General features: G+C 40.1%; 2 protein-coding genes across 7 annotated transcripts; one reads left to right on the top strand and one right to left on the bottom strand.

Moving 5' to 3' along the window:
* Window positions 1-201: 201 nt before the first annotated feature.
* PBLD (phenazine biosynthesis like protein domain containing) lies at window positions 202-17,383 on the bottom strand. Its single transcript, XM_005433551.4, has 9 exons — window positions 16,799-17,383; window positions 14,414-14,513; window positions 10,808-10,906; window positions 10,165-10,274; window positions 9,980-10,009; window positions 9,371-9,459; window positions 8,049-8,227; window positions 6,919-6,981; window positions 202-2,525 (listed from the first exon to the last, which is right to left on the bottom strand). The coding sequence occupies exons 1-9, from the start codon at window positions 16,886-16,888 to the stop codon at window positions 2,413-2,415; spliced, it is 873 nt and encodes a 290-aa protein (XP_005433608.1). The 5' UTR covers window positions 16,889-17,383; the 3' UTR covers window positions 202-2,412.
* Window positions 17,384-17,560: 177 nt separating this feature from the next.
* On the top strand, window positions 17,561-25,115 carry HNRNPH3 (heterogeneous nuclear ribonucleoprotein H3). Of its 6 annotated transcripts, none has more exons than XM_055720282.1 (10): window positions 17,561-17,766; window positions 18,987-19,123; window positions 19,658-19,796; window positions 20,352-20,494; window positions 20,951-21,037; window positions 21,393-21,511; window positions 22,821-22,956; window positions 23,217-23,297; window positions 23,383-23,469; window positions 23,747-25,115. In XM_055720282.1, exons 2-10 carry the CDS (start codon window positions 19,006-19,008, stop codon window positions 23,758-23,760), a joined length of 924 nt encoding a protein of 307 aa, XP_055576257.1. In that variant the 5' UTR covers window positions 17,561-17,766; window positions 18,987-19,005; the 3' UTR covers window positions 23,761-25,115. The 6 variants fall into 6 exon arrangements, with proteins under 6 accessions (XP_055576257.1, XP_055576255.1, XP_055576256.1 ...); XM_055720280.1 differs by having other exon boundaries at window positions 17,562-17,766; window positions 23,782-25,115; XM_055720281.1 differs by having other exon boundaries at window positions 17,562-17,766; window positions 20,352-20,539; window positions 23,747-24,085.
* Window positions 25,116-26,652: the final 1,537 nt, after the last annotated feature.

Genomic DNA, 26,652 nt, shown 5'->3' with positions numbered 1-26,652 from the left:
TTCCTCTTTTTCTTGATGTAAAACTCATGTGATTTTGAGTCTGAATTCTCATTTCAAATGCAATCATACAATTCATTTGGTGCTAAGGTAATTTAGCATTCAGGATCTTGCTCAAGTCAAGATAGTTAAGTTAGATTAACTATATACAACTAAAAAAACAACAGGTAAATCCTTCACATGAAAATGTGACACAAGGCCACACAAATTCTAAGTAATTTTATTTGAAGTTCACACTACATATTTTTTGCACTAGGGAAGATGGACAGAATTTGCCACAATTAATTTAATTTACTGCTGACTGAAAATATGCAATGTATTAAAATAAGTCTCGGTGAGTAATCAGGATCACCAGGTCAACTACACAATATTTCATGAGAATAAAGTTGCTATTCAGAAAATGAGTGCTCTTTTTCTTGCCACTCTCAGCAGCCTTGCTTATTTTGCATATGGTTGCATGTTTAATTAGCAATCCTTCTGTAAGTGTCTGCAATTAGCACAATGATGATTAATAAAATAACTCCTTTAAAGCTCCATTTAGGCAGCAGAACTGCACAATCAGGTATAATTAATGCATCATTAATAAATCATGGCTGATTAACTAATCTGTTGATTACAAACACATTACTGCACAGTCTCCCACCTGAGCTCTGGTGATTTTTCTATCCTGAACAGAAACAGTGACAAAGTAGTAGTAAACTATAAAAAAAATGCATTAAGCAGCAAAGATACTTGTTTGGTCAGGAAATTTAGATAGCAAATATGTTTACAATGTACTGTGCTTTGTTCATTATTAGACCTCTTGAGTGAAAAAAAAAGTATTTGTACTGTCTGTTAAATGTGGACGGATAAACAATAATTGCTTCCTTAGTTCATTTATATTCTTAAGGAAGGGGTTTTTTGCAAAGCATCTCAGATTATGGGCCAGATTCACTCTCTGCATAACCCGGTAGGAAGTAGCGAATGCAGCAAAACAAGCCTGCGGTATTGCCCAAGAAGACCCAGGTCAGTAGCCAGAAAGTTATCAGTTTGCTTTGTGAGAAGGCAAGGTCAGGGTGGCTGCTAAACATGTTGTTGCAACGCTGCTATTAAGCTGCCTGCATAGCCGAGTCTTGTAGCTGATGATCAAGTCCATGTTTATAAACCACATTTCAGGTCCAGGAACTTCAGGAAGAAGAAGAACATGCATTTCCATTTGGAGATCCTTTTGCTTGCCACCTAGCTCCTGGGCTTTCTAGTGCATTAAAATCATATTTTTAGTATGTTCTGTGTAGTGGCAGGAACTAGAAGCTTTTATTTCAAATGAATCCTAGGATTCTCACACTGTTACTTGCCTCCAGCTAGTCAGACTTAAGTAAGATCTAAGTTACAAGTTATGGTAAAATTCAAAATAACTGGAAATAGGGCAACTTGGCATGACTAAGTTCGTCATAATTTATAAGGCTGACATCCAGCATTCCCACAGTATTAAAATGCCTTTGAGTTTAAATCCCTCATCTTGAAATATTGCAAAGAAAAAAACTAAAGCAAAGCTTAGGACAAAAGCGATTTGAAAGGGAAAACTGAGTTTTAGCTAGAGTAACTGAAACATTTCAATATTCCTAATAAATTCAGAGAAAGACCAGAACACTAAAGCAAAAAATCACAAAAACTGAAGCCATACACTTCATGAAGAAAGTTACAGAAGAAACTTTTAGTTTAGGTGCAAATCTTCAGTCTTTGAAAAGTAAATGACATTGCTGTAACTAAGTTTTCTTTCTGATTTTTGACCAGTTTTTTATACATCACTATGCCAATCTGTCAAATGTTTCTGTAAAACTTTAATTAAAAATATTGACCAAGCAGCATTTAACATGAGCCACTGCAATACCATCCCTCTTTCAAAAATACTGTTCAGAACAGAACTACAAAGCACATCTCTAAACCATTTCTATTTTTTTCATATTTTAATTCAAGTAAATTAATGAACATATCAGCATCATATATGGCAGATGTATGGCAGAGAAAAAAAATTTTTTTTAAAGGACTGTAGTCAGATTTCATGGAAAATGACTGAAAAGGGAAAAAGTTTGATTATTTTATCAATCAGAAATGTTTACAATTCAGTCCAGGAAGCAGAAATGGCTTTTAACATGGAATCTGGAAATAAGAACAGAATCATTTAAAAAGAAAAACAAGATAGCTGTCCTTGGACATTTTTTGAGGTCAGTGTACATAGGAAGTGGCAAAATGAAAGTGAAGAAAACAATGCCAAGGATCTTGAAGATGAGTAGTGATTATTTTGAAGCAATTTTTTCAAATGGACAATAAGTAATCAAATAATTTTGAGGCCAGTGGTGATTCACTGCCTAGAGTGAAGATATAACTAGCATAATATGAATAATTTGAAAGTGTGGGAGATGAGTGTGAATTTCTTCAGAAAGCCAGGTTTCCTTTTAATACAATAGCAATTCGCCCCGCAATGTCAACTCTTCCATCATTACGCACTGAAATCTTCAACTCTCCTCCACGGCGGGAGCATTGAAAAGCTAAATGGAAACAAGAATCCACAGTTAAAAAAACCCTAGTATCTATCACAAATTATTTAAAAATCCATGAAAACTCAGGGAAAGGAGAGCTCTGTCTTCACAAAGCAAGCAGCACCAGAGCAAGCACTGTAGCAGGGACTCCCTAGATGAATTGTCTTTGCAGACGAAGATTAGCTGAGGCTGTATCTCAGGTTAGAACTTGTCTATCAAGTGACAAAAATGCTAGTTAAGACAAGTAGTGAAGGATAGTTTGCTGCAACATGGCCAACCAAGTTTCCTTTGCATACCAAAAGCAGTCCTGAATTCTCCCATTCATGCGATAGACAATTTCTGTAGATAAGAAGGAAGAACACCAGGATAATGGGAAAATAAAGCTCAAACAGGGCAGCGGAAAAAGCCTACAAAGAAACAAAGATGCTGCTTCAGCTGTCACAAACTGAGACCAAATTCTTACATAGACAGGAACAGATATTGATTTATATAATCCTGAATACATAACTTAATATAGCTGGATAAAGTTTAAGTAGAAATAGCCTTCTACCTGTAAATAATTACAGAACTAAACTTTTGCTGAAACTGTTTAGTCATATACAGGTGAGACGATAATGCTCACCTCACATGTTCAGTCTGCAGACTTACTTCAGCAGTCCAACTTTAGTTGCACAACTATGTGATCAGAAAACGGTCTGGTGCAGATGGCACCTAGCAAAGGTTTGGGTTTAGTGTTGTTTCTGTCAAAGGCTATAAATGGATGAAGAGGCATTAACGTTCACAGTCTCCTTACTCAAACTTCCAACTAGTGCAAAATTTCTTCAAAGCTAAAAGGCGTGGTTTTCCTCACAAACCCATAATTTGAATATTGGACAGAGATTGTATTCAGATCATAGGACCTGTAACAGATGGCATATATAACGTATGCTTTAAAACAATTTCTCAGCCACTCAGAAAGGTCTTCCTTATAACAGGATATTAGATTCTCACCCAAAGCAAACACTCCAAAACAGTGGAAATGGCAGCTATGTAAAGATTCATAAAGAAAGATACTTTCTGTTCTTTTGCACTTACAGAACCACCAGTTATTGTTTTTAACTCGTCAGAATAACAACTATGCATGGAATGCCTTCAAGTTGAGTATTTTGGACACTTAAAGATCCAGACCATGATAAATTTGATCAATTACTATTGCCAAGTGTGGATACACAACTAAACTCTCCCGCTCTCTCATGACAGCAGATTTAAATAAAAGCGATTAATTATTTCACTGTGAAATTGAGCATGTTGATATACAGGATCATAGATTCATGTACCACTCATTCACAAAGCAGCCAGCAGCCTTGTAGTAGTATTATCCTGTTGTTTTGAAGAGCTTCTTATCAGCCTGGATGGTTCTCAATGACCACTGCTTACAGAATTTGGGGAGTAATGGATTTTCTTCATGACATCATCATAATGACATCAACTCAGGAACAAGTGCCACTCTCTTAAAAGTATCTATTTTTAGAAATTATTATTTGGGTCAAACTTCTAAACCCTGTAAAAGGACTGATGAAAGCAGCACTTTTTTCTTAAGTGAAGTTAAGATCTCCATTACTTTTTTTATTCTAAGAAAGAAGGTGGATAAATCTGGTGATTGACGGAGGGAAACTCCTCTCCTTTGGCAGAAATGATACACTTGTGCATAAATCTGATGTGATCAATCTCTGTGTTGAGATTACCTGGGAAAGATGAAGACTATGATTATAACTGCAAAACTCTTCATGGGAATTCAAATTAGCAACAACTTAAATACAGGTAGATTTAAAAGCAACTTCTTCACACACACAAAAAAGTAAGGAAACTAAAAAGTTAGAAGATGGGACAGATTTTCTGTTGAAAGAAATCTAGCAAAATTTGTGAAAGCATGATCTTACAGTTATCAAAGTAAGGTTTGGGTTTTGGTTGGATTTTTTTAGTTTGGGTCCCCACCCCACCTCCCACAAAAAAAACAAATGCTATAAACCTGTTCTGTACTGGGAAGGAATCAGAGAAGTTAAAGGCAGTAACAAGAACCAAAATTTCCCTGCAAATCACTACAGTTGTCTGAAGTAAAGAGGTACAGAAAGATTCCTCTAGCTTCAACCGAGATTAAAAATTGTACTGGATAAAGCCCCTTTTCTTCATAATTATTTGCTAAATCCTCTAATCTGTTTGGTTACATCAAATTCCTTATGTATGTTTATAAATGTTATCTTCGAAATGTGAAAACTATGTGAAGGGTTGGATACAGAGGTAGTGCTAAATACTGCATTCATTAGCAATTATGAAAGTCTATACATCTGATAGGAGACATAATAATATTTAAATATTGCAGAGACTCTTCAAACGAAAAAAAGGCAAGGACTGATACCGAACTCTGATTTAACACCCAGCTTAAATTCAAGGACATATACATCATTTCAAGAAAGATTGTGAAGTATTTCACCTTGTAAAAAGGCTGGAAAATTCTCTTTGTAGTTGATGGGGGTGGTGGCTGTTGTTTGAGAATTTGGTCTAATAAAAGTAAGAAGAGAACTCAAACACAGGAAATTATGTCTGATACTTCAGCAGAGATGCAGCTGACCTCCTCCTAGAGGTCACAATATCCAAAGAGATCTGAACATAGATTTAATGCTCTTCATTTTTATATTATTTCATATGTGATCTATTTTTGAACTAAAATATCTTTCATTTTATGGAAGAAAATCTTCTTTTATTCTTGCAATAAAAGGTATCAGATATTACAGAAGCTACTGCAAAGATTTCTAAAAATTCAAATGATGGTCGTCTTTATTAATCTTTGGTGATAATGTAATCTTCTTGATTGCCAGTCATCTCTTACAAATAATCTCGTTAATAATAGATTTTGCCCCAGTACTACCTCATACCCCTCAGTCACATGCATGTAAGGAAAAATTATTTCTCATAAACACGTAGAGACCACATATTGATCAGATGTCAAATGAACTTGTTCTCTTTAAATCCATTTTGTATGATAACTTATCACATATCCTTTAAAGACCTTATCAACAAAATCCATTTTGAGATTCATTTGACCAAATATAGGAAAGCTTATATTCAAGGTAGCTGTTTGTTTGGAAAAGAGTTTACTTTTATGGACAGGGAACCTTATTAGATCAAGGATCCAACCTCTGTTCAAAACAAAATATTACCAAAGACTTAATTGCGGTCAGGTACACAAAAGAATCATAATCCCCTGCCACCTCTTAGGGAACCAGATAGCAGCTAGGGTATTTTGTGTTGCTTCTGTTGTTCGTGCATTCTCTGGCAAAGCACTAGAAACTTGAGAAGCAAAGAGACACCCAATGCCTCTTGTGTTGTCATTTATTAAGCTTCTCTAATTTTTTTCCAAGTTCTTCAGTTTACTACTTAACAACAAGTATGTGATTTAATAAGCATATCTCACTGACTGAAAGAATACCAGTAAATCTCTTTTTTGACCTCAGAGGGACAGTCATCTCAGACTAAGGCTTAATCATTTAAAAGTAAGACTGCAAATAAAATCACAAACAAAATTTGCCTATGCCTATGTATTTTGTCCCCATGCTTACATATTTAAAGCCAATCATGTTCTTTCTGTTCTTGTAACATGACTATTCTTTCTTATATCATTCCTTGCTACCACGTAAAACATCATCATGCTGAGGAAAACTGATCTTCATACCTACACAGATGTATCAGAAACCAGTAAAAAGCGTACCACGAGGCACATTCCGTAAGTAGAATCTGTTAAAAATACCTATTATCTAGCCATAATAACACTAGCTATTCTAAACCTTAAGTTTCCTAAAGAAGTCACTGAAGGAATTAATCTGGAGTAATTCTCAAGAAAATTCCACAATCAGGCAGAAACCATATGACTTTTTTCAGTATCATCTTAATATACATGAGGGGAAAGGAAAACACTGTCCAAACTGTACTGAGAAGTACACATCATTAATGAAAACGATACCTGCTCCCAATACCCAAAATGCAAGCCATAAAGACCAAGGAGTAAAGTGAAATTCAATCAAAAGACATAAACAACATCATCTGAAGTTCACCAAGCTTCAGTTATGATGAAAGATCATGAAAACTAAAACCCAAAAGCTGAGATCAAAACCTAACTGCAGAGAGTTACAATCTAGAAACTGATACTTTGAACTCCCTGCAGGCATGATGTTGGTGGGTAGGAGAGAAAGCCATTTCTTAAAGATCACCTGACACATAAAATATTATATAATGTTCTATTCATATTGAGAAAATGCATAGGGAGTTATTGCTACAGTTTGGATTGTAGTAATAATATAACTTTTCCTTTTCTAGTGAGTAGCTTTTACATAAATGGGCAGCTTTGCAAGAAAACATTTTCTCTTACCAAGCATTTCTTTCTTCCCCAGCTGCTCTGACCAGTAGCTGCTTAAAACAGCATGAGCAGATCCTTAAAAGAAATTGGAAAATAAAGTATGGAATTAGATTAGAATCACTACTTTATAGAGCAAGTGCATTCCAAAAGGTACATGCCACAAACAAATCAAGTGCCACACGTGTGTTTAGGGCAAAAACACCTAAGAGTCTGCAGCAGACAGAACTTTAGGCTTTATCATTTATTTACAATAAAGCAGTATTACTTCCTCATCTTCTGGCTTCACTGGAAATTTTGCCTAGGTGAGGGCTTCATGATTAGCCACAACTGGTAGGAATAACAAATAGGTGGGAGGTTTTTATCACAATACTTGAGCCGAAGTACTCATTTGTCTATCAAAAGTGGTTTCCTAATACCAGAATCTCAAAATACTATATTTAAAATGTTATTCATATAAATATGATGTTATTCAATGAAATAGGAACAGCTAATCATGAAAAATCTGAACAGACTTTTGAGTATTTTTTAAAAATAGGAACAAGTGCATAGAAGTCAATGTGTAAAACAAAACTATTTCTTCTCCTAACAGTTTTCACAACAAAACCTCAGGGTTTTTTCAGTTTCGAATATTAGTAAGTATCAGGCTCTAACTCAAAGAGATCTTTATGGTCTCACCACAGCTTCTGAAAACTAGAAAACAGATTTCTTGTTTCCTGACTGGCAGATGGCTTAAAAATTTAGGAGGACTTCTCAAATTCATAGCTAGAAATGCTGCTTCAGTCTACCTTAGCAGCTAGGGACAAAGACACCCTTCTGGAAACTCTACTGTGAAGTAACCATAATTACCAGGGCTCAAGGACACCAGGACATGCAGCATTATTAAGAAATCATTACAAGAGATTAAAAAAAGATCTGAAAAAGACACAGGAATATCTGGCCTGATGACAGCAAGAAGCTGATTTTTTCTGAATGAGTTAGCAACAGTCATGAAAGTTTTCAGTTTAATGAGCACACTACTATTATCCATATGAAACAGTAATTTATGAGAGACTCCAAAGCACAAAACCAGATTCATTAAGTTTAATAAGAACCTCTTAACTGAACTGAAACAAGAGTAAGAGTTATTTATCACACAAACATACCTGTAACAGGGTCTTCCAGAACCCCATACCAAGGTGCAAAATATCTGGAGTAAAAATCGTGGCCTTTATGTTTTCCACTGGAATTTCCCTTAAGAGTGAGTATGAGTCCTTTCACCTTTCCCGTCTTTTCAGCTGATAAAAAGCATTGTGCGCTCACTTGCAGTTGTTCCAAAACAGACCTTGAATATAATTATAGAATTTTAATAGCCCATATTCTTCATTTTACATTAAGTATTGAAAAGAAACATAAAACTACTAAATCATCTTCTCTACAATCCCAAAGCAGCCACAGCAAAACGTAGAGACAAGATTTAGGAATCTTGCTAGGGCACTGTCCTCCCAATGTCATTGGACAGAAGGCTACCCTAAATATAACATGCTTTAAGCAAACAGAGTAAAAATTTCAAGCCATGCATTTCCTATCTATTTCTGAAAGCAGAGTATCCTGGAATATTAGCTACAAAAGAGCACACTTTTGTTTCAACATTTTAATCACTGAAAGAAATATTTCACCAGTACAGAATGCAAAGAGCAAGCAAATAACTAACACCATTCAGATCCTCATGGGATTCTAAAGCACAACAGCCTCAAGTCTGAGAAGCTGCAGATACCTCCTTAAAAAATAAAGTCTGAAAGAGCAAAAATAGTTCTCTGCTGAAGATATTTCTATCTCCCCGCTAGCCCACTCTTTAAACATTAGCTCAGCCAAACTGCAAGTGAAAATAATAGTAATTTGGCCTGATTAAAGAAGTTGTGTTTGGCCAATATCTATCCAAATCATACTTGACTTAATGAAGTTCAGCTCTCTCAGATTAACAAATGGTTTGGAATAATTTGAATTGGAATTTTCTCTGTTAAGCTACTTATGATGCTGTTAAGCATGGGTAAGCAGATTACAGTCAACTGGGAACAAGAATCCATGGTATTCTGTTAATGCACCCTATCTCACTAAGAGGACCTCTACAGCTATGCAACTATTACTTTTTCATTTGAGAAGCAAGACTCCTCATTTCCTGCTAGGTTACTGGATCTTTTTTTTGACTCAGACGGATGGGGAAAATGCACCATCGTTAAAATAGTTTCCTACACCTCCTTTTCTTGGACATAGATTTCAGATTGATCTTATTCAGCTTTGCAGGTTCAAGCAGCTCACATTAGAAGATAAAATCCTATGTTAAACAGTTATTTAAAATTAAGAGGTTTTAACCTCCACCCATTTAAAAAACAGATAAAAGAGCCTAGTGTGTAAGGAACAGAGGTTAAACACGCAGACTCAATTTCTGCACACTTAATTTAAAAAAAAAAAAAAAAAAGCATGACACCTTTCATAAGCATCACTGAGGCGGACTAAGAGTTTCTTTGTATCAGGAGAATAACGGAGATCTTGAACAACCATGTCACCAATGGCTGCCTGGTGGAAAAGTTAAAGGAGACAAAGAAAAACCACTATCATTTGAGTACAAAATATTTCCTTAACATTTTTGTAGAACAAATTCCCTGCTAGAACAGGGCTTACACAGGGTCTTTCATGCAGCTGTCAAGTACATGCAAGCAAGAAAAGTAAATGCACCAAGTGCATGAATGGGTATGGGTAGGTGCTAAGAGCTCTGTATATGTCAACTTGGAAAGAAATTCAGGGACCTAGAAGAGGGCAAGGCCACTAGATTGCTCTCACATGCAGACTACAGGCTGAAAATGCCACTGAAATAAATACTGACACTCCAGTCAATGGTAGTGGGAGACAAAAGTGCAACTGCAGCATTTTGGAGAATTCCATTTCCTGAGCTGCATGACTCGGACCTTTAAAGTTGAGTGTTTCAAGTTCAGGAGTACATCAAGCAATGCCTTGTGGCCACTTCTTAGCAATTATAAGAATAACTATGGCTATTATAAATGTGCTTCTAAGACCACATATAGATTATTTTTTTTACCTTTATTAACTCTTCTACTTCATGAAGTACCTGAAGAAAAAAAAAACCAAACCACACTGTAAAAGATAGAATATATATATGTCTATCTATCCAACTACAGACAAGACAGATAAGACTGACATACGCATACAAATATAAACACACACTTTCCTTGAAAGCCTTTACTGAATAACATTTTGACTGACCTGTGGGTAGGTTACATAAAGTGGTAAGTCCAGCACAATATAATCTTCCACTTGTCTGGCTTTTAAGTCCCCACTCAGTGTCACAAATGTCAGAACTGAATTTGTGTTTTCTAGAAAGATAACACTGCAACATTACCAAACACAAGGATTTTAATCTGAATTATAATAGAGTAGCTCAGTATATTCAGAAAAATTGGTTATACAGCTAAAATAGAATTAACTACAGTAAACCTGTATTTTGCATATTGTGAGACAAAATCCCCAACTACCTCAACAAATAATCTTCTGAAGGTAACAAGCACAGCAATTGCTGGGGAATCTTTCCTGCACATTCCTAGAATGAATGGAAATTTCCTTTTAATGGAAAGAGAAATATTCCTTATTCATCAAATTCTATTGTAACTCTCCCAGATGACAGCTAACACTTTTCTTAAATGAGTAATAGTAGGGCACTGGAATCCAAGTTTAGGCATCAGACTACCTTACAATTACAGAGCAGTTGTAAAAGACAATACCTAACGGATTTCTAGATGTGTTCTCTAAATGTTCTGAGTATTTAATTGCTTTTGTTGCAGAAAATAGAGGTCTTAATTATAAGTAAATTTTCTAAAATGTTATAGTAATAAATAGATTGTAAACATACTTTGTATGTGAAACAACACAGCAGCTGCTGCAAGTGTAGCATGACCGCAGAGAGGAACTTCATTGGCTGGGGTGAACCACCTGAGTCCAAAGCAGGAACCTTGACAATAAAGTTTATTATGCATTATTAAGTGGAAGAAGTCTATAGCTTCAATTTATCTCAAAACTTTACACAGAGTGATGACATTTCAGTTAATCAAAATGCACATTATAATCAGCCTTGGTCTTAAACACGACTTATTAGGAACCTATTTTGTACTGATATTTGAAATAGCTATTGCTTTTGAGTCAGGCCAACAACAGGAGTCTACTTGTAACAGAAAAAAGCTACTTTGTTAGAAAAGCAAAGGAAATACAGCGCAGAAATGCCTGCCAACCTGAGCACTAGGCCTGTGAACCAGCAGCATCCTTGAGAAGCGAAGCTTGCACCTTTGAAGCGCTGCTGGGTAGCTAGACACATCAAGATACCATCAGTAAGCACAAAATCAACAAACTGTAACAGCAACTTAACCCCTGAAAAAAGTGAAATATAGTCTGGAAAAAGGGTAAAGCATCCCTAAAAAGTAAGAATCTAACTGCTACTGGATGTTCTAACTGGAAGAACAGGAAAACAGTCTGGAAAAATAAAAACTGCTTTGAGAAAATAGAAAACATCATTATCTATTGGCTGTTCCATGTGAAAAATTGGAATTAACAGCATTCACTGGCTTCTTCAAGTGGTGGTGTCCTGTATTCTCTTATGTCTCTGATATAAAAATTACTTAATTTTTACCTGAATTGGAGCTTCTCAAAGACCTTTCTGTGCTGCATGTATTTTTGCCTGTCCTAAACAGGTCTGCACAAACCTTATATGAGATCATGGACCCTTGCCAGGGACACACGGCTGACTCCAAACTCCATGACACAGATCATTGTCAAACTGAGACTGCTATTTTACTGGTCCCCCTCTGGGCACACTTCTGGGCTGAGTCTGGTTTGTCCTTCCACTTCTGGGCTTGCTGCATCCTACCCTCTGGAATCTATTTAATGTGCTTGGTACCATACATATACATGTAAGTAATCTACTGTAAGTATAACTACTGTTACATTATTGATGTTTGATTACTGACTAGTGATAAGTTTGTAGTAACCTGTAATACCGTAGATACACACTTCTTGCTGCTATTGCTGATTCCTGCTATACTACTGATCATTTATAATAATTTGTAATAGCTTGAGAGATATATATAGTCACTTCATTAATCATAGATATACTTGCTATTGGTGATTTTTGTGGTATATGTAGTAATTTTTAATAAAGTAGAGACCTTCGATAAAGCCTTTGTGTCCTGGCATATTATGGAATCCTAGAGCGTCACAGTCACTATTTCTATACGCTTGCAGGCTGGGTTACACTGTAGGGGTTAAAGATAGTTTTTTTAGTATTATAGAACCTGTATCAGAGCTAGGTCAGTTATGAATTATTTTGCTTAAACCACCAGTCAAGACCGGTAAAAGCCTCTAATACATACTAACCCTCCACTAGTAATCATATTTCTATTTGTTGTTTAAAAGAACTAGAAGCAAAATGCACTATACTTGGTTTCCTGATGTTTTTGCAGAGTTCTTGTCCCATGGTGTTTAAGAGAATGATTATGAAAACATATTTCAAGTGAATAATTACCATACAAACACAACCAAAAGGTGCAAAAAACCCAAATGATATTTAAAAAAAAAAAAAAAACAACAAACAACTCCTGTCATTGCCCCCGTGAAAAATTTGTTCATTGAAGTCAGTCCCCTATGTAATGAAAACAGAGTCCCAGCAAAACCTAGTGGATGAAACTAATGGACATGGCAGAGAAGTGCTCTGAGGCACGGCAGAGAACCCAGCTGCACGCCTGCCCTGCGGCATTAATGCACTCCCCTAAGTGGGAATTGTGGCTGAACGCAGGAGGAAATGGAGTCACCCATGACCGACTGGAGACAGACAAGCTCTGTGACTCGGAACACCTGCCTGGATGCTTGAGACATGCAGATGTACTCAGACTAAGACGACATTTTGTACTCTGATAAATCAACACATCTCTAAAATAACACAGATTTTTTTAAAGCTAAAATGAAATTAAATGACTGATCAAACTCATACTCCTGCAAAAGCATACTCTTTGTCCAGGAGCCCTTACTACATCAACTAATGTTCCAGAAGCAGATGACAGTCTCATAAACAACATTTTAATGTTCCTGGTCTCCTCTCACTCCCCCCCACCCCTCAATACACACATTTGCAGGTGTAGCTCAGTGACTGAATTCCTTCAAAAAAATTGTGCATCTCTTCAGCAGCTGTACAGTTCTGATGTCACAAACTCTAGTCCCATTAATACCAAAAGCACTTTAATGGGAAAGCAGCTGGAGCTTTATATGCAGTTGAATATGGATGACTTGGAGGAAAAAAAAATGTGTAAACATACTGGCAAGGTGTTAAGATTTAAAAAAAGTTACCATGAAAAATGAAAAGTATTACCACTTCCTGACTGAAGCAATTAGTCTAACCCTAAAACAAATTCCAATTTATTAACAACAGGAGTAAGCAATGATAGCTACTACTTTAAGAAAATCCTCTTTCATTACAGAGACTACAGAATCCCAGTCCCCATACAAGCAATCAACTAATAAAGAACTGTTTGTTTGCACAGTGTTCAAGGGTCTCTTTCGGACAGCCAATAACCTCAGAGATGTTTATTTCTCTCTGCCACTACATCATGTCAAAGCGACATGATGCCAACATGATGCCTTAACCTGGAATCTAACTCCAAGCTAGTGGGGTTCCAGCCCCCTGGCTCATGCCATCACACAACTGCAAAGTAAGCAGATTCAGTAAACTGATTCAGCTGAAAACTAATCCACAAAGTGATTCTGAACAAACTCTGTATTTGTCTGGTATTTTCCATCTTGTCTATTGTCTCTCCATTTCCTCTCCCATAATATATACATCCCTTACCAAAGAACACCAGTGAAGTCCCTCCACTCAAACCATTCAAACAAGCAACCTAGTGTGTTTGATTTGGGCAACTTCAGATTTCCCAATTTTGTTGGAAACCTTTATTTTCCAGTATTGGCTCCATAGACAACTTGTGAGATTTTGTGACAAACTCAAATAGTAGCTTAGTTACCCCAGTGATGAATTCCTAAGCATCCAAGCCAGATTCTACTCAGTTTGCAGTCTTGTGTGTTTGGAATAAGCATGTTCCATCTCTATCTTCCACTTGTATAAGAAGTTATCTCGGGATATTATTAATAGAAAGGCAAGTATTAACTGAAGGATCTTTGCACAGCATTTTTAGGACACTTTCTCTGTACAACTTATTTAGTAAAAGACACTAAAACAAATTCTCTAATTCAAGAATAATAAATGTTTCCATATTGTAAAATGAACTTGATACAGAGCACAAATACTTTATAAAGAATCTATGTGCAAAAGGCTCATTATTATATTAAGTATGATACATCACAGTTCCAAAATTATGCTTTGGCTGTCTCACAAATTAGCATCATTCCTTACAAATGCACCCACAGTGTCTTCCTATTCCCCTGTAAGAGATTTTGGTGGGTAAAAGGAAGTACCCACTTCTGGTAAAGTCATCTCCAGGGTGCAGTTTTCTGATGAAAGCAGTTTCTGAAAGATTCATTTCTGTTGCGATTTTTTGGTGCAATTCTTCACCCAGGTCCTAATGATGAAACCAAAAATCCAATTAAGAGCAGGCCAAAAAATGCAGAATCAAACTTTATCAAATAAATACAGACATTTAATTATAATAAACATAGTTTTTAGTTTAAAACACTTTCTGAGAGGGGAAAAAAAACCCCAAACTTTTAAGCATAAAACAGGGTAACTAGTTCAATCAGTGTGATACATAGGCACTTCTATCTCTCCCATTAGTTTACAAATTCTTGGAATACATGGAAAATAAAATCACCAAACCCACTAAACTCAGTCTTTCCATGAACACAAATCTTCTTTTTAAAAGTTATGACTAAAGTCACACTGAGAAGTCAGTCATTATTAACATAATCTAAAAATAACTACAACTTTTTGAAACTCTAAAAAATTCATGCCAGCAAGAGGTATGTGGTAATGGCTAGGGCAACAACCAAGATGGCTGATCAGCCCTTATGGCTGTACCCTTGATACTGCTCTGAACAACAAGAACAAGTTGACATGCTAAGTCAGCAGAAGCCGAGAAACTGAAAAACAAAAATGCTGTAAGCTCACTACATTCTGCTCTAACTGCCTACAGATTTAAACCAATGAACACTGAGCCCAGGATACACAAGTTGTAGCAATTACATAAAATTTGACTTCACCTTTGTTCGATCGCTCGATCTCCACACAACTATGCTAACTGGCCAGGTTTGAGAATCTGGTTTTTAAAATATGAAACAAAATACTAAGTGGACCTGGTCAGGTTCATCCTCTGCAAGATAAACATTTGCCCTGCTAACTTTACTTATTTCCCTTAGTAACTTTAATCCTTTCCCAGCCAGATTTCATACCCATTACTGATGGGTATCATAGACCTGTATTTGCAGAGTGCATTCTATACAGTAAAACAACAATCTAACTTTTTACAGTAACAAGTGCCTCTCCTTTATTCCAGGAAAACACTTTTGTCAATTACTCTGAAGATACTAAACCACAACAAAGACCAACCAGAATGTTATTAAAAACAGAACTTCATTGAAATACTGCCATCCTGTGGCACTTCTGAAAACCAAAAGGGCTTGCTTTGCCAGTCTTGCCTTGCTCCCAAGTTTTTGCAAAGCATCTCCTGAGACTCTGAAGGGAACAGAGAACAGAAACATTGCTGCTAGGTGCACCACACTTTCTTGGAGCATAGAATTAAATTATGAATTAGCATCTCTACTTTAACACTAAAGCCTCTAGCCCCAGATACTGTAGAAAATAACTTTAAAACCCCAACATTCCAAAGGCAACATGCAAATAAGTTGCCTTCACAATATACTAATGTAATAAAGCAAAATTAATATAAAAAATGCAACTAGAAGCTCATAGGTTTTAAGTAAGATCACTTTCAGAGGGAGAATTTAGATTTCAGGGGGCCAACAATACCTCTGAAGTTTCATGTTCCGAGTCATAACTTTAGCTGATCTGGTAAGTGGGCTATAGTGTAGGAGACCTAGATAGGCTTAGGAACATCTAGAGAAGATTCATATTGTCAGTAGAAGCTACCGCCATTGACTTCTCTACATATATTTTCATACTTAAAATTCTCATCAAGTGTTACCATACAAATATTTTAAGGCCTATACATTTCTAATGCTGTTTAATGATTAGGTTTTGGTAGAAATTATCAACTGTGTATAGATTAGTACCAACTGTTCAGAACGCCCTGATGAGGATGACTACTGTCAACTGCGCTAAAACTACCATGCTTTGAAAAAATAAAAATTCGCTGTTCAAACTTGGGCAAAGCTGAATCTGACCCAGTAATGGTGAAAGACTCGGATCCAGTTCAGTATTTCCCCACTTTCTTTCCACAGAAAGAGAAAAAAATAAAGAAAAAAGGAGGGAGGAACACAAAAAACACACTAACACCAAAACCCACTTTTAACACTTCCTTCAAAAACTAGAGTACTGATTCTGTTACAGCATTTCCTTTCAGAGATTTCATTCTGAATTCCTGGGCCTTTAAAATTAAGCCATTTCTTTTTTCCGTAACTCTGTTAAAACAAGTTAGTATATTCCTTAAAAAAAAAAATTAAAACCCACAAAAAATTCGAAGCGTGTCTTGTATGAAAAAAAAATTGATGGGTAAAAAAAAAGCATACCCTTGCACTAATTTCTCCGTATTCTGGAGCAACAGCAAACAAAGCTTGCAAGCAAAACTCCTGAGCGAAGGAAGCAAAGTCTAATGCCGTGCTGAGTGCTCAGGTCAAGTACAGAACGGTAAACGCCACTGCAGTCCTTCACATAAGTTATTTTTCAACTTACATTTTCAAGCAGACAAACTGCCGCAGGATTTCCAGAAAATGGCCGGTTTGTAAATGCATCAACCGTAAAAATAGGAATTTGCATTGTCATTTGCGCCTGTTTAGTCTTAACCTGCCCTCTGCAAGGTGCTGTCTAACCAGTTTTACCCTTAAACGCCAGCCGCGCTCCGTTAATGTTTCCCCGACGGCAGGAGGGGCCAGCGGGCCGCCATCCCGTCACTTCCGAGCACGTACGTAGGCTCAGGCCTCCTTCCACACCCCCAGCGCTCGGCAAATTGCTTTCAATTCTTTAAAAACGATCTTAGCCTCCCCCTTCCGCCGCTTGCCGCCAGCTCCAGAGCGCTCTAACGGGCCCTCCCACCACAGCTGAAGCATTTACGAAAGCGGGAGCCGTGCGAGGCCGCCCGCGGGCGCGGCCTGCCGCGGGTTTACCGCAGCGGCAAAGCCGAGGGGAGGCGGGCTGCCACTGCGTGCGCCCATACGGGAGAAGCCCCCCATCCTCGCCGCCAAGCCTGCGCCGAGGCAGCCGGACACCCGGAGGACCCCGCTACGGCGGGCACGGCCACCAGCCTGAGGCGATCCCCGGGCAGCCGTTACGGGCACGCGCCCCGCCCCGCGCGCTCCCAGCCCGCTTGGCGCCAAGCGCACGCAGGCACCGCGTGACAGCAGGCACAGTGCGCACGCGCCCCGGCCGCCGGCCGCCGCGAGGGGAATGGGCGGGAACTGCCGGGCCGCCGCGCCGCGCACGCGCTGTCGCCTTTGCCCGGAGGCGCGCATGTGCCGGGGCCGCGCGGCCGGGGCTGAGCAGCGCGGCGCGGCTTATCGCGATACTTGCGTAGCCGGGACGCGCGCCTGCCCATCTCCGCTGCGTACGTTTCGAGCCCACCGGCAGGTTGGAAGTGAGGAGGAGCTTCCTTCGCGGCAGAAGCTCCTGCCGGAGCGCGTCGAGGGGTGTGCGAGGGTCTCCTGGTGAGTGCGGAGGGAGCGGGCCGAGGGAGCCCTAGCAGGGCCCGCCCGGGGTGCCCGCAGGCAGGGTGGCGGTGGCAGAGGGGGCTCAGGCCCTGGGGCGGGCGGGCCTTTGAGCCCCCTCGACGGGGTGGCGGGGCCGGCGCGCAAATGCGGGAGCCGTGGGCCGCGGCGCTCCCGAAAGAGGGCGGGGGGGAGGGGGCGGCGCGGCGTCTCTCCGCGGAGCCTCGTTCCCGAGCACGGCCGCCATTTTGAGTGGTGGAGCCGAGGGCCGCGACGGCCCCAGGAGAGCGGCGGGCGAGGGGCTCCCGGGGGGCCGAGGTTGCGCGGGCGGAGGCCGGGCAGCTCCTGCGAGGCGGAGAGGTGGCAGCGGGGCGCGGCGGGGAGCTGGGCGGGAGAGGGGAGGCGGGAAGGGGCGGCCGCGGGGAGGCGCGGTAAATGGCGCCGGGGAGCGGGCGGTGGGTCAGGGCCGCGGTGTCGGCGGCGCGGGCCGGGGGGGGAGGGGCCTGCCTCCCCGCGCGCGAGGAGGGCGGCGGCGGCGGTTTCCTGGGTGCTGCGGCTGGGCGGCCGCGCGGCCCGTTGTGGGGCGCTCGCGGAGCCTCGCGCGCACGTACGCACGCGCCCCGGCGGAGGGCGGCGCGCGTGCACGCACCTGCCGCCGCGCGGGCCCGACCTCCCCGTCCCCGGCGGGGTCTGGGCGCCCGCCCGGCTGCCCTCGGGGTGGGCCCGGCCCCGGCCGCGCCCCCGCGGGGTAACGCGCCGCCCGGCTTGGCGGAAGGGAAAAAACACCCGAAAAAACAGTCGGGAGCGTGGCCCCGGCCGCTTTGTTTGCAGACAAAGGAAGGCTTTGTGCTTCCGCGCAGGAACCGTTGCGTGGTTCCTGCGCCTTCCTCAACTTACGCATAACAACCCCCCCAGAAATAACGCAGAAAGCCCCCACCAAAGCTGATAGAAGGGATGTTCGACGTACTCTGAGTAAATAACGAGCTTTATGTGCTGTACCCGCCCACGTGCTGCCCCCCCGTCAGAGCGCGGGGTGGTTCTAGATGTGTGCGTGTTGTAGATACGATCAAACACAATTTTAAATACGTAACAGAAAAAAAAAGCTCATTATTCCTAGTACTAATTGTCTGAAGAAAAACTACCAGATTTCTGTTGAGGGGAGGAACTTGGTCATGTATGGAATCTCAAAAGTTTTTTGTTTTGTTTTTTTTTCTTTTTAGGCTTTGATTTAAATAAAAGATGGACTGGACTGGAAAACATAATGGGCCAAACGATACAACTAATGATGGAACAGTGGTACGACTTCGAGGCCTACCATTTGGTTGCAGCAAAGAAGAGATTGTTCAGTTTTTCCAAGGTACCTCTAGTATAGTTGAATATAGTGACTTGAGTTTTCTTGTATCTTTTACACAATGTTTTGCACATTTTAATTTGTAATAGCTGTTTATGGGGTGGATGGGAGGGATTGTGTTAAATTAGTTTATCTTAAGTAAGAATTATGCCCTGTAAATGAAATACAAATAACCATAGATGTAGTAAAACAGAGTTACGTATCTAATTTTGTTGAGGTGGTAAACGCATTATGCATTTTGGGAAAACCTGAATGTTAGCATTTGGATCAGCTAAATTGCTTGATTGGTAGCTATATATGTTTCATGTAACTTAGGTGGTTGTATTTTTGCATAGTTTAAACGGGAAAAGAAGTATGGCTAAATCCATAAATGTTTAATGAAAGATCGTTGGCTTGTATTGTTGGGTGATGGGGGAAACAAGGTGGTTTTCTTTTTCGTTGTTGTTGTTTAGATATGCTTTTAAGTATTTGCTACAGATGGGAATGTTTCAGCCTTTAACACTGTTCCCCTTGATGGGGTTATTTGTCCTTGGGTTAAAGGGTTGGAAATCGTGCCAAATGGGATAACATTGACGCTGGACTACCAGGGGAGAAGCACAGGGGAGGCCTTCGTGCAGTTTGCTTCAAAGGAGATAGCAGAAAATGCTCTGGGGAAACACAAGGAAAGAATAGGGCACAGGTGGGGATGGAGAGTTTGGGATGGTGTTAAATCTTTATTTTTGGGGGTTGTGGGTCAGTAATGCTTTTGGGGGGGTTGGGGACCATTATATGGAACTGGCTTTTTTTAAGAATTTTTATAACTGATCCTAAGTTAACTTGGGAAATACAGTAGCTTTGGGGGGTGGGGGAGACAGTATTGCTCTGGGTAGCTTGCTAAACTCAGAAAATTGTTTCAATCATTCCTGTGTAGGGTAATTAGTGATAAATGCTACTATAGCTAGACATTGTTTTTCAACAGTATGTTTCTCATACTGGAAAGACATGTTTTATGCTTAATCTGTACAGCTGGAATTTTCACATAGTAATTTTTGCCACTGTATAAAGTGTTGTGTGTTTTTTGTATATACACTTAAGATTCTTGCAGTTTTGAGGAGAAACTTAAGTTGTATGGCATCTCTAGTCACTTCTGTTGGATTGTACATTTAGTTATAGAAAACGTAGTATGGCCTTGTGTAATATTCAGAGAGCTTATGCATGTATTCTTACTGGTACCTTGAAAATCCTTTTTTATTAGATACATTGAAATCTTCAAAAGTAGTAAGAGTGAAATCAGAGGATTCTGTGACATGCCGAGAAGAATGATGGGACAACAACGACCTGGACCATATGATAGACCATTAGGAGGAAGAGGGGGTTATTATGGAGCTGGGCGTGGAAGTATGTATGACAGAATGCGTCGAGGAGGTGGTGGATATGACGGTGGTATGTTTATCTAATGACTGGAGGTTCTGTTGTCAGTTTTGTGTTCCTGACATCTTTGTCAAGAAATAAAGAAATGAACAGTAGCTACGGTACCCATTAGGTTTGACGCAGTTATCTCAAAAAAAATGTCTACTTGTGCTGTATCAACAAATGTGGCTTCGTGTTTAAGATTAATGGAAATAATAAGGGAACTGTATTTTCAGCAGAATTTGATCTCTCACTTGCATGTTATAGTCACTATGTAAAAGGAAACATACACCTGCACCCTGTCCAGAAATTCAGGTTTACCAGTCTGTAGAGGCTGTTTGCAAACTGCTGGGTGCCCAAAGACTGAAAAATTGACTCTTGTGCAGTGCTCTGTGAATTTTGGGTAAGGATGTAATCACTCCTTTCTTTCTCTCTGTTGCACAGGGTACGGTGGCTTTGATGATTATGGTGGCTATAATAACTATGGCTACGGAAATGATGGCTATGATGACAGAATGAGGGATGGGAGAGGTAAAAAAAATACTTTTTAAATAAATTGTTTAAAAATATTTTTACTGAGTTGTAAAACATAGTATTACCAAGACAGAAATAACTGCTTTCTTCATTAGATTATTTTGTAAAGAAAGAAGGTTGTTGAAAAAAGGGGGGGGTGCTGGGAAACAGGACTGGGGAATTTTAGGAAAAAGTAAACACATTGCTTGCCATGTCTTCTGCTAGTATTTGGGTTGATACATGGAACATGTAAACAACTTACATGCAGTGGTATGAAGTCAGCACTTTCAGAAAAACAGTAGTAAGGACTTTTCTGGCTTTTTGTGATGATCTTACAGGTGTGTGGTTTTGTTTGGTTTGGGTTTTTTAATAGGCATGGGAGGACATGGCTATGGTGGAGCTGGAGAGGCAGGGTCGGGTTTCCATGGTGGCGGTCACTTTGTTCACATGAGAGGACTGCCTTTTCGAGCAACAGAAAATGATATTGCTAATGTAAGTACAGTGGGGAAAAGGGCTTTCTAATGCCAAGAGTTGGCACGTTCTTGCCTTTCCTGTTCCAAACTCAATTAAAGATCTCAAGTGATTAATAGCTCTAATACATCCGCCAACTGAAGTCAATGGCCTTTTATGCAAGTTTTGCAAAACTTTGTAGTAAACGAGCTTTTAGAAGGGTAATGTCTGAGGTGAGATTACTGAAGAAGTCAGCCAAGCTATATTTATCGTTAATCTCTGTACTCTTTCATTTCCAGAAAAGGTGTATTGGAGAGAGAGCAGTTGTTGCAATCAGTACCCATATTTTAAGGTTTTCAGGAGTTTGTTTAAGCTTAACTGAAGATTTTTGATTTTGTAAAAGAGTGATAGCAAATGTGAAACTTTGATTGTATTGACCTATTTATTTTTTGACCTGAGACTTTATTTTAGGAGGGAGAGGGTGGGGAGACTGTTGGGAGCAGTGTTCAGTTCGAGGAGATGGTGTCCCATTACTCATAAGATACCAGGGAGGCAAATAAAAGTACATCTGCAAGAATTTGGGATGTTCTTGTGTCAGTATAGATGTGGTGTTTGTAGGGAGACAGTTTTCCTGGGATATAAGGCTTGGTTTAAGCACAGCCTCTCTTGGGGGACAGACGGACTCCATGCTTAAGCTTGTGCTTGTTTGTTGTTTTGGTTTCTTTTGGTGGCTTTTTTTTTTTAATTCGGCTGTATTTTTGTGTCTGTTTGATTGTTATCTGTAGTCTAAAGACTTTCTGAGAGCAAGGGCCAGACTTGAGCCTTTGATTCAGAGTATGTTGTTGCAAGTTGATGAGTAGTACTTCTGTGGCATACCAAAGGCTTGTTTGCATATACTGTTTGGTAAAAAGGCTGTTAGTCAGAAATACCACTGTATCTCTCGAGTTATGTAGCAGGGAAGAGCAGTCTGATTGACAGCTTTTTATGAATTCCACAAACGTGTCCTTGCTTTGAGAAATACATTTGGCTCTGCCGCTTCAAAAACGAAGTGATTATTTTCCTCTTCCAGGATGGCATTATATTAGAACTCATTGCTTAAAGCAGCATGTGGAGGCAGGAATTCTTGTTTGTATCCTTGCCTTTACAGAAAGCTCCTCAAGTTCTGTAGCCGGAGCTCTTCAAGTTGTGTAATAATAATGGATTGTAAGTGTAGACTAACCTAATGTTGACGGTCCAAAAGCATCACTAAGTGATACTTTGGAAATTAGTAATTGAATTTAAGCGGTAGGAAGTACCTGGCTCGAATTCTGCATTAGTGTTATTTATTTATAATTTTTGTTTCAATTCTCAGTTTTTCTCACCATTGAACCCCATAAGAGTTCACATTGATATTGGGGCAGACGGAAGAGCTACAGGAGAGGCTGATGTGGAGTTTGTAACACATGAGGATGCAGTAGCTGCCATGTCTAAGGATAAAAATCACATGCGTGAGTGTCATGTTCACCTGATGCTTTCACTGACCAGAGTATATAAGGGGGAACTGAATATAAGGGTTTAACCTGCATTAAACTGAAGTTGCTGTGCAGGCAGTACCCAGGTCAGAAGGCTTTTTGCCATCTTATCACATACCAAACTCAATTTCTGTGGGCTTGTGACTTACTTGTAAGGTGGGGTGGGTTTGCTTTGCATCTCTATGCTTCTGGTTTCTGAAACCAAATACTAAGTGAGGTGCTTTTGTTCCCTACAGAGCATCGATATATTGAGCTATTCCTGAACTCAACTGCTGGAGGTGGTTCTGGAATGGGAGGCTATGGCAGAGACGGAATGGGTACGCATCAGTTCCAGGCTTAACTGACATTTTGCCAAGTCTTAAGGAGTTCCAGGCTTGTAACGATGCACTTCCTGCTTTTCAGATCAAGGTTACGGTTCTGTTGGTAGAATGGGAATGGGTAGCAATTACAGTGGCGGATACGGAACTCCTGATGGCTTGGGCGGATATAGTAAGTAAAAGTTCTCTTTTTAAATGTATTTTGTAAAATGTTGCTAACATCTGTCTTCTGACAGACTGTGGGGAAGGGTGGTGGGCTGGGCTTTCTGTGCTGGAAGAAAGGGAAGGAGGGTGGTGGTTCAGCGTAAACTGTAAATCGGGGCTTTGTGCATTTTGCTACTGCAGCAGATGCTTGTTTAGAAAAGTAGTGCTGAAGTATTGTTGTTTTAGTAGAAGTTATCTTCAACGAACTGTTCCGTATTACCCATCACGTTTTTTCTTTTTTTAAGGTATGTATGCGTGACCTTGTGTCAATTGTTTGCAGGTCGTGGCAGTGGAAATAGTGGAGGATACTATGGGCAAGGCAGTATGGGTGGAGGAGGATGGCGTGGAATGTATTGAAGGGTAGCCTTGCTTCTACAGAACATCCTGGAAGAAACAGTCTCTGGTCTACTAGACTTTCTTACAAAATTTGATTTCTTTTGTATTTTAAGAACTTTATAATGACTGAAGGAATGTGTTTTCACAATATTATTTGGTAAGCAACAGATTGTGATGGGAAAATCTGTTTTCTGTAGGTTTTATTTGTTGCATACTCTGACTTTAAATAAATTTTTATATTCAAACCACTGATGTTGATACTTTTTATACTAGTTACTCCTAAGGATGTATTACATATTCAAGATTACAGTTGGTTTAAGATGTTGTACTATGGTTCAATAAAGGTGGTTGTACTGTAACTCCTATGAACACTGATTCAGTTCTATGTAATCTTGGTGTAGTGAATGAATTTGAAAAATTCACTTGTTTAAGGGGAAAAAAGTAGCTGGATAGATTAGTTTTTATTTGGTAACAATCCTTCCTAAACACTTTTGATAAGTTGTATGTAATAATTTCAACACAGCACAAAGCTGCAGAAGCTAAGTCATTGTTCTGGCTTTCTTTCTTGTACTACCGGACTCTACTATCATCTTCAAATACACAGCTGCACAAACAAGTAGTGCCCAAGCTTTGTGCCTCCACAAAACCAAGCAACGTTTATTTCTGTGCTTCGCTGTAGCACTCTCGATAACTGCATTTTAAACTAAACCCCTAGCACAGCTTTGGGCTAACATTAGAAAGGTCAAATACTAGCTAATTTGAAGCTGTCTACTTAGTATTTTTTCCACAAACACAGCTTTTGAGAAAAGTGGGGGATTTGGAAGCAAGGTAGACTACTTCTTTCCTGAAGTTGTATTTAAACATGGTTCAGCTTTTTTTGCAGCACAGGGCCAATTTGTCTGTATTTTGTTCAAACTTGACAAGCCAGTATATGGATGAGCTCATTAGAAACAAAGTATCTCTAAAATAACTATAAGCCCGGTACTCGTTCAGTAACACACTACCCAAACACATTGATAAGACTTTTTGTGCATTTGTGACATGTAAGATATGTAAGAAACTATTGTTTGAAGACACTTAACATACCTGATGTGTAATGAAAAAAGGTATTTATTATTCTGAGCCAGTGTGATCTCCCAAATTTAACTGCTTTGTCCTCAATGCCTCCCTTAAAATGTCAAATGTGATCTTGGGTATTGAAAGTCTGTCACCTGTTTTGCTAGTACTGTGTTATATATGTAATAAATGTCTTCTTGTGGGAGAGGAGAATGGAGTTTATTTCGCTAGAGAGCGTGGTCTTGTGTCAAAGTGACTGGAAACAGTAGCTGAAAGGGCAGTTGCATCGGTTTTGGCTAGGAAGGGGGGGGGAAGGTGATCTTGCCCCCAGTGATCTTACAGGGCTTTGGTTTAAGGCAGCGCTTTTAAAACTAGCGGGTTCTTGGTCTGTTGCTGAAAAACCTTTTGTGTTTTCATAAAACAAGATGGCAAAGGTCAGGACGAGAGTTAATCCAGTTACAGCAAAAAATACAGCAAGGTAGAAGTCATCTGCGCTTAATGGAAGCACGTGTTTTCTGTCACCTCGGCAGATAGCCACAGCTCTCTGTGAAGAGTTCCAGCTCCGCTGTTCCCTCACTGGGGCACACCTTGTGTTCCATTTTATGAGCAGGAACAGGAACGTGTGTAAGACTCACCCTTTGAGAGCAGGCCCAGAGCTGAAACTTTCAGCTGTTTTGTATAACCGAGCAATCTGCAAAAAGCAAGCTGAACTTGAGTCCCGATGAATGGAATTCCATATCCTGGACAGTGAATCCCCTCAGACTGTCTGGTCCCTTCCACGGTGACACCACCCTGTAACAAGCAGCATTCAGTTGAACCTGCCTGGTCACCTTTTCAGTCACTTAAGCAGTGTTCAAACTGCAGAGGAATTGTTTTTGAGAAGAAAAGCTCTGGTCAGAGATTGCTCGGTCACTGAGAAGTTTCTGATTCCACCAGTGGATGCAAAATTACGTTTCAGCCTTTGGCTGGGAGAAGGAGGAGGAGCTGAAGCGCTTGTTGGGGCTACCGGGAGCAGCTGATGCCAGCAGCGGCGTGGGGAACGCCGGGCATCGCTGCCCGTCCCCCTGGCTTTCAGAGAAGCTGCTGCAAACATCAGTGAACCAGCTTTGCGTGCTGGTGGGCACAGCGCCGGCGGGCCCTGGCTGGGGACGGGCGTGTGCTTCGCTGCTAATGCCCCCAGCTCCGGCCCTCAGGAGTCACTTCGCAAGAACACAAACCGGGGTGCCCTGCTCCCGTGGGCAGTTATGGCTCCTGATGAGTGGAGGGGTCCCCCACAGATCCTCCTCCACCCCGTGGGAGGATGCGTTAGAACTGCAATCTGTCAAACGGGTTCACAGAGAGACAAAAATACAGAGTTAATAACAGTGTGGTCCAAAAAACTGCTAAAAGCAGGTCAGGTACATAGTTTGATGCTAAGGGAAATAAAACTCCATAGAACATCCAGTATTCACCATTTCATTCCAGGCAGAAGTTTTACTTCAAGTAAGTAAAAGCGATCTGGGTTATTACACACTACTTCAGTGACAGTTTCCCATGCAAGCAGGGCAGCACTGAGGAGAGGAAAAAAGTGGAGTTAAGTAACAGACATTTAATTTCTTGCACATTACAGAAGTACACTATATTCTTATTTTAAAAATCAACTATTTAAAACTCAATTTTGTTCAGTTGAATACATTTTGAAAAGTTACATATTAAAGCAGTACATACTAGCATCATCTGTATCCTGGATCAAACCCTGCTGCCTCCATACCTGCTCCAC

Source organism: Falco cherrug, chromosome 9 (assembly GCF_023634085.1).
Source record: "Falco cherrug isolate bFalChe1 chromosome 9, bFalChe1.pri, whole genome shotgun sequence".
Taxonomy (NCBI): domain Eukaryota; kingdom Metazoa; phylum Chordata; class Aves; order Falconiformes; family Falconidae; genus Falco; species Falco cherrug.
Note: the sequence above shows the minus strand (reverse complement) of the source record. Positions and strands in the feature narration are given on the sequence as shown.

Excerpts from the sequence above, each read along its gene's own strand:
- HNRNPH3 (XM_055720278.1), top strand. The coding sequence starts at position 19,006 with ATGGACTGGACTGGAAAACATAATGGGCCAAACGATACAACTAATGAT. Across the intron at positions 19,797-20,351 it reads AAGGAAAGAATAGGGCACAG|ATACATTGAAATCTTCAAAA; the intron begins GTGGGGATGGAG and ends CTTTTTTATTAG. Across the intron at positions 22,957-23,216 it reads TAAGGATAAAAATCACATGC|AGCATCGATATATTGAGCTA; the intron begins GTGAGTGTCATG and ends TGTTCCCTACAG.
- PBLD (XM_005433551.4), bottom strand. The coding sequence starts at position 16,888 with ATGACAATGCAAATTCCTATTTTTACGGTTGATGCATTTACAAACCGG. Across the intron at positions 10,010-10,164 it reads TTTATGTAACCTACCCACAG|GTACTTCATGAAGTAGAAGA; the intron begins GTCAGTCAAAAT and ends TTTTTTCTTCAG. Across the intron at positions 2,526-6,918 it reads GGGGAAGAAAGAAATGCTTG|CTTTTCAATGCTCCCGCCGT; the intron begins GTAAGAGAAAAT and ends GTTTCCATTTAG.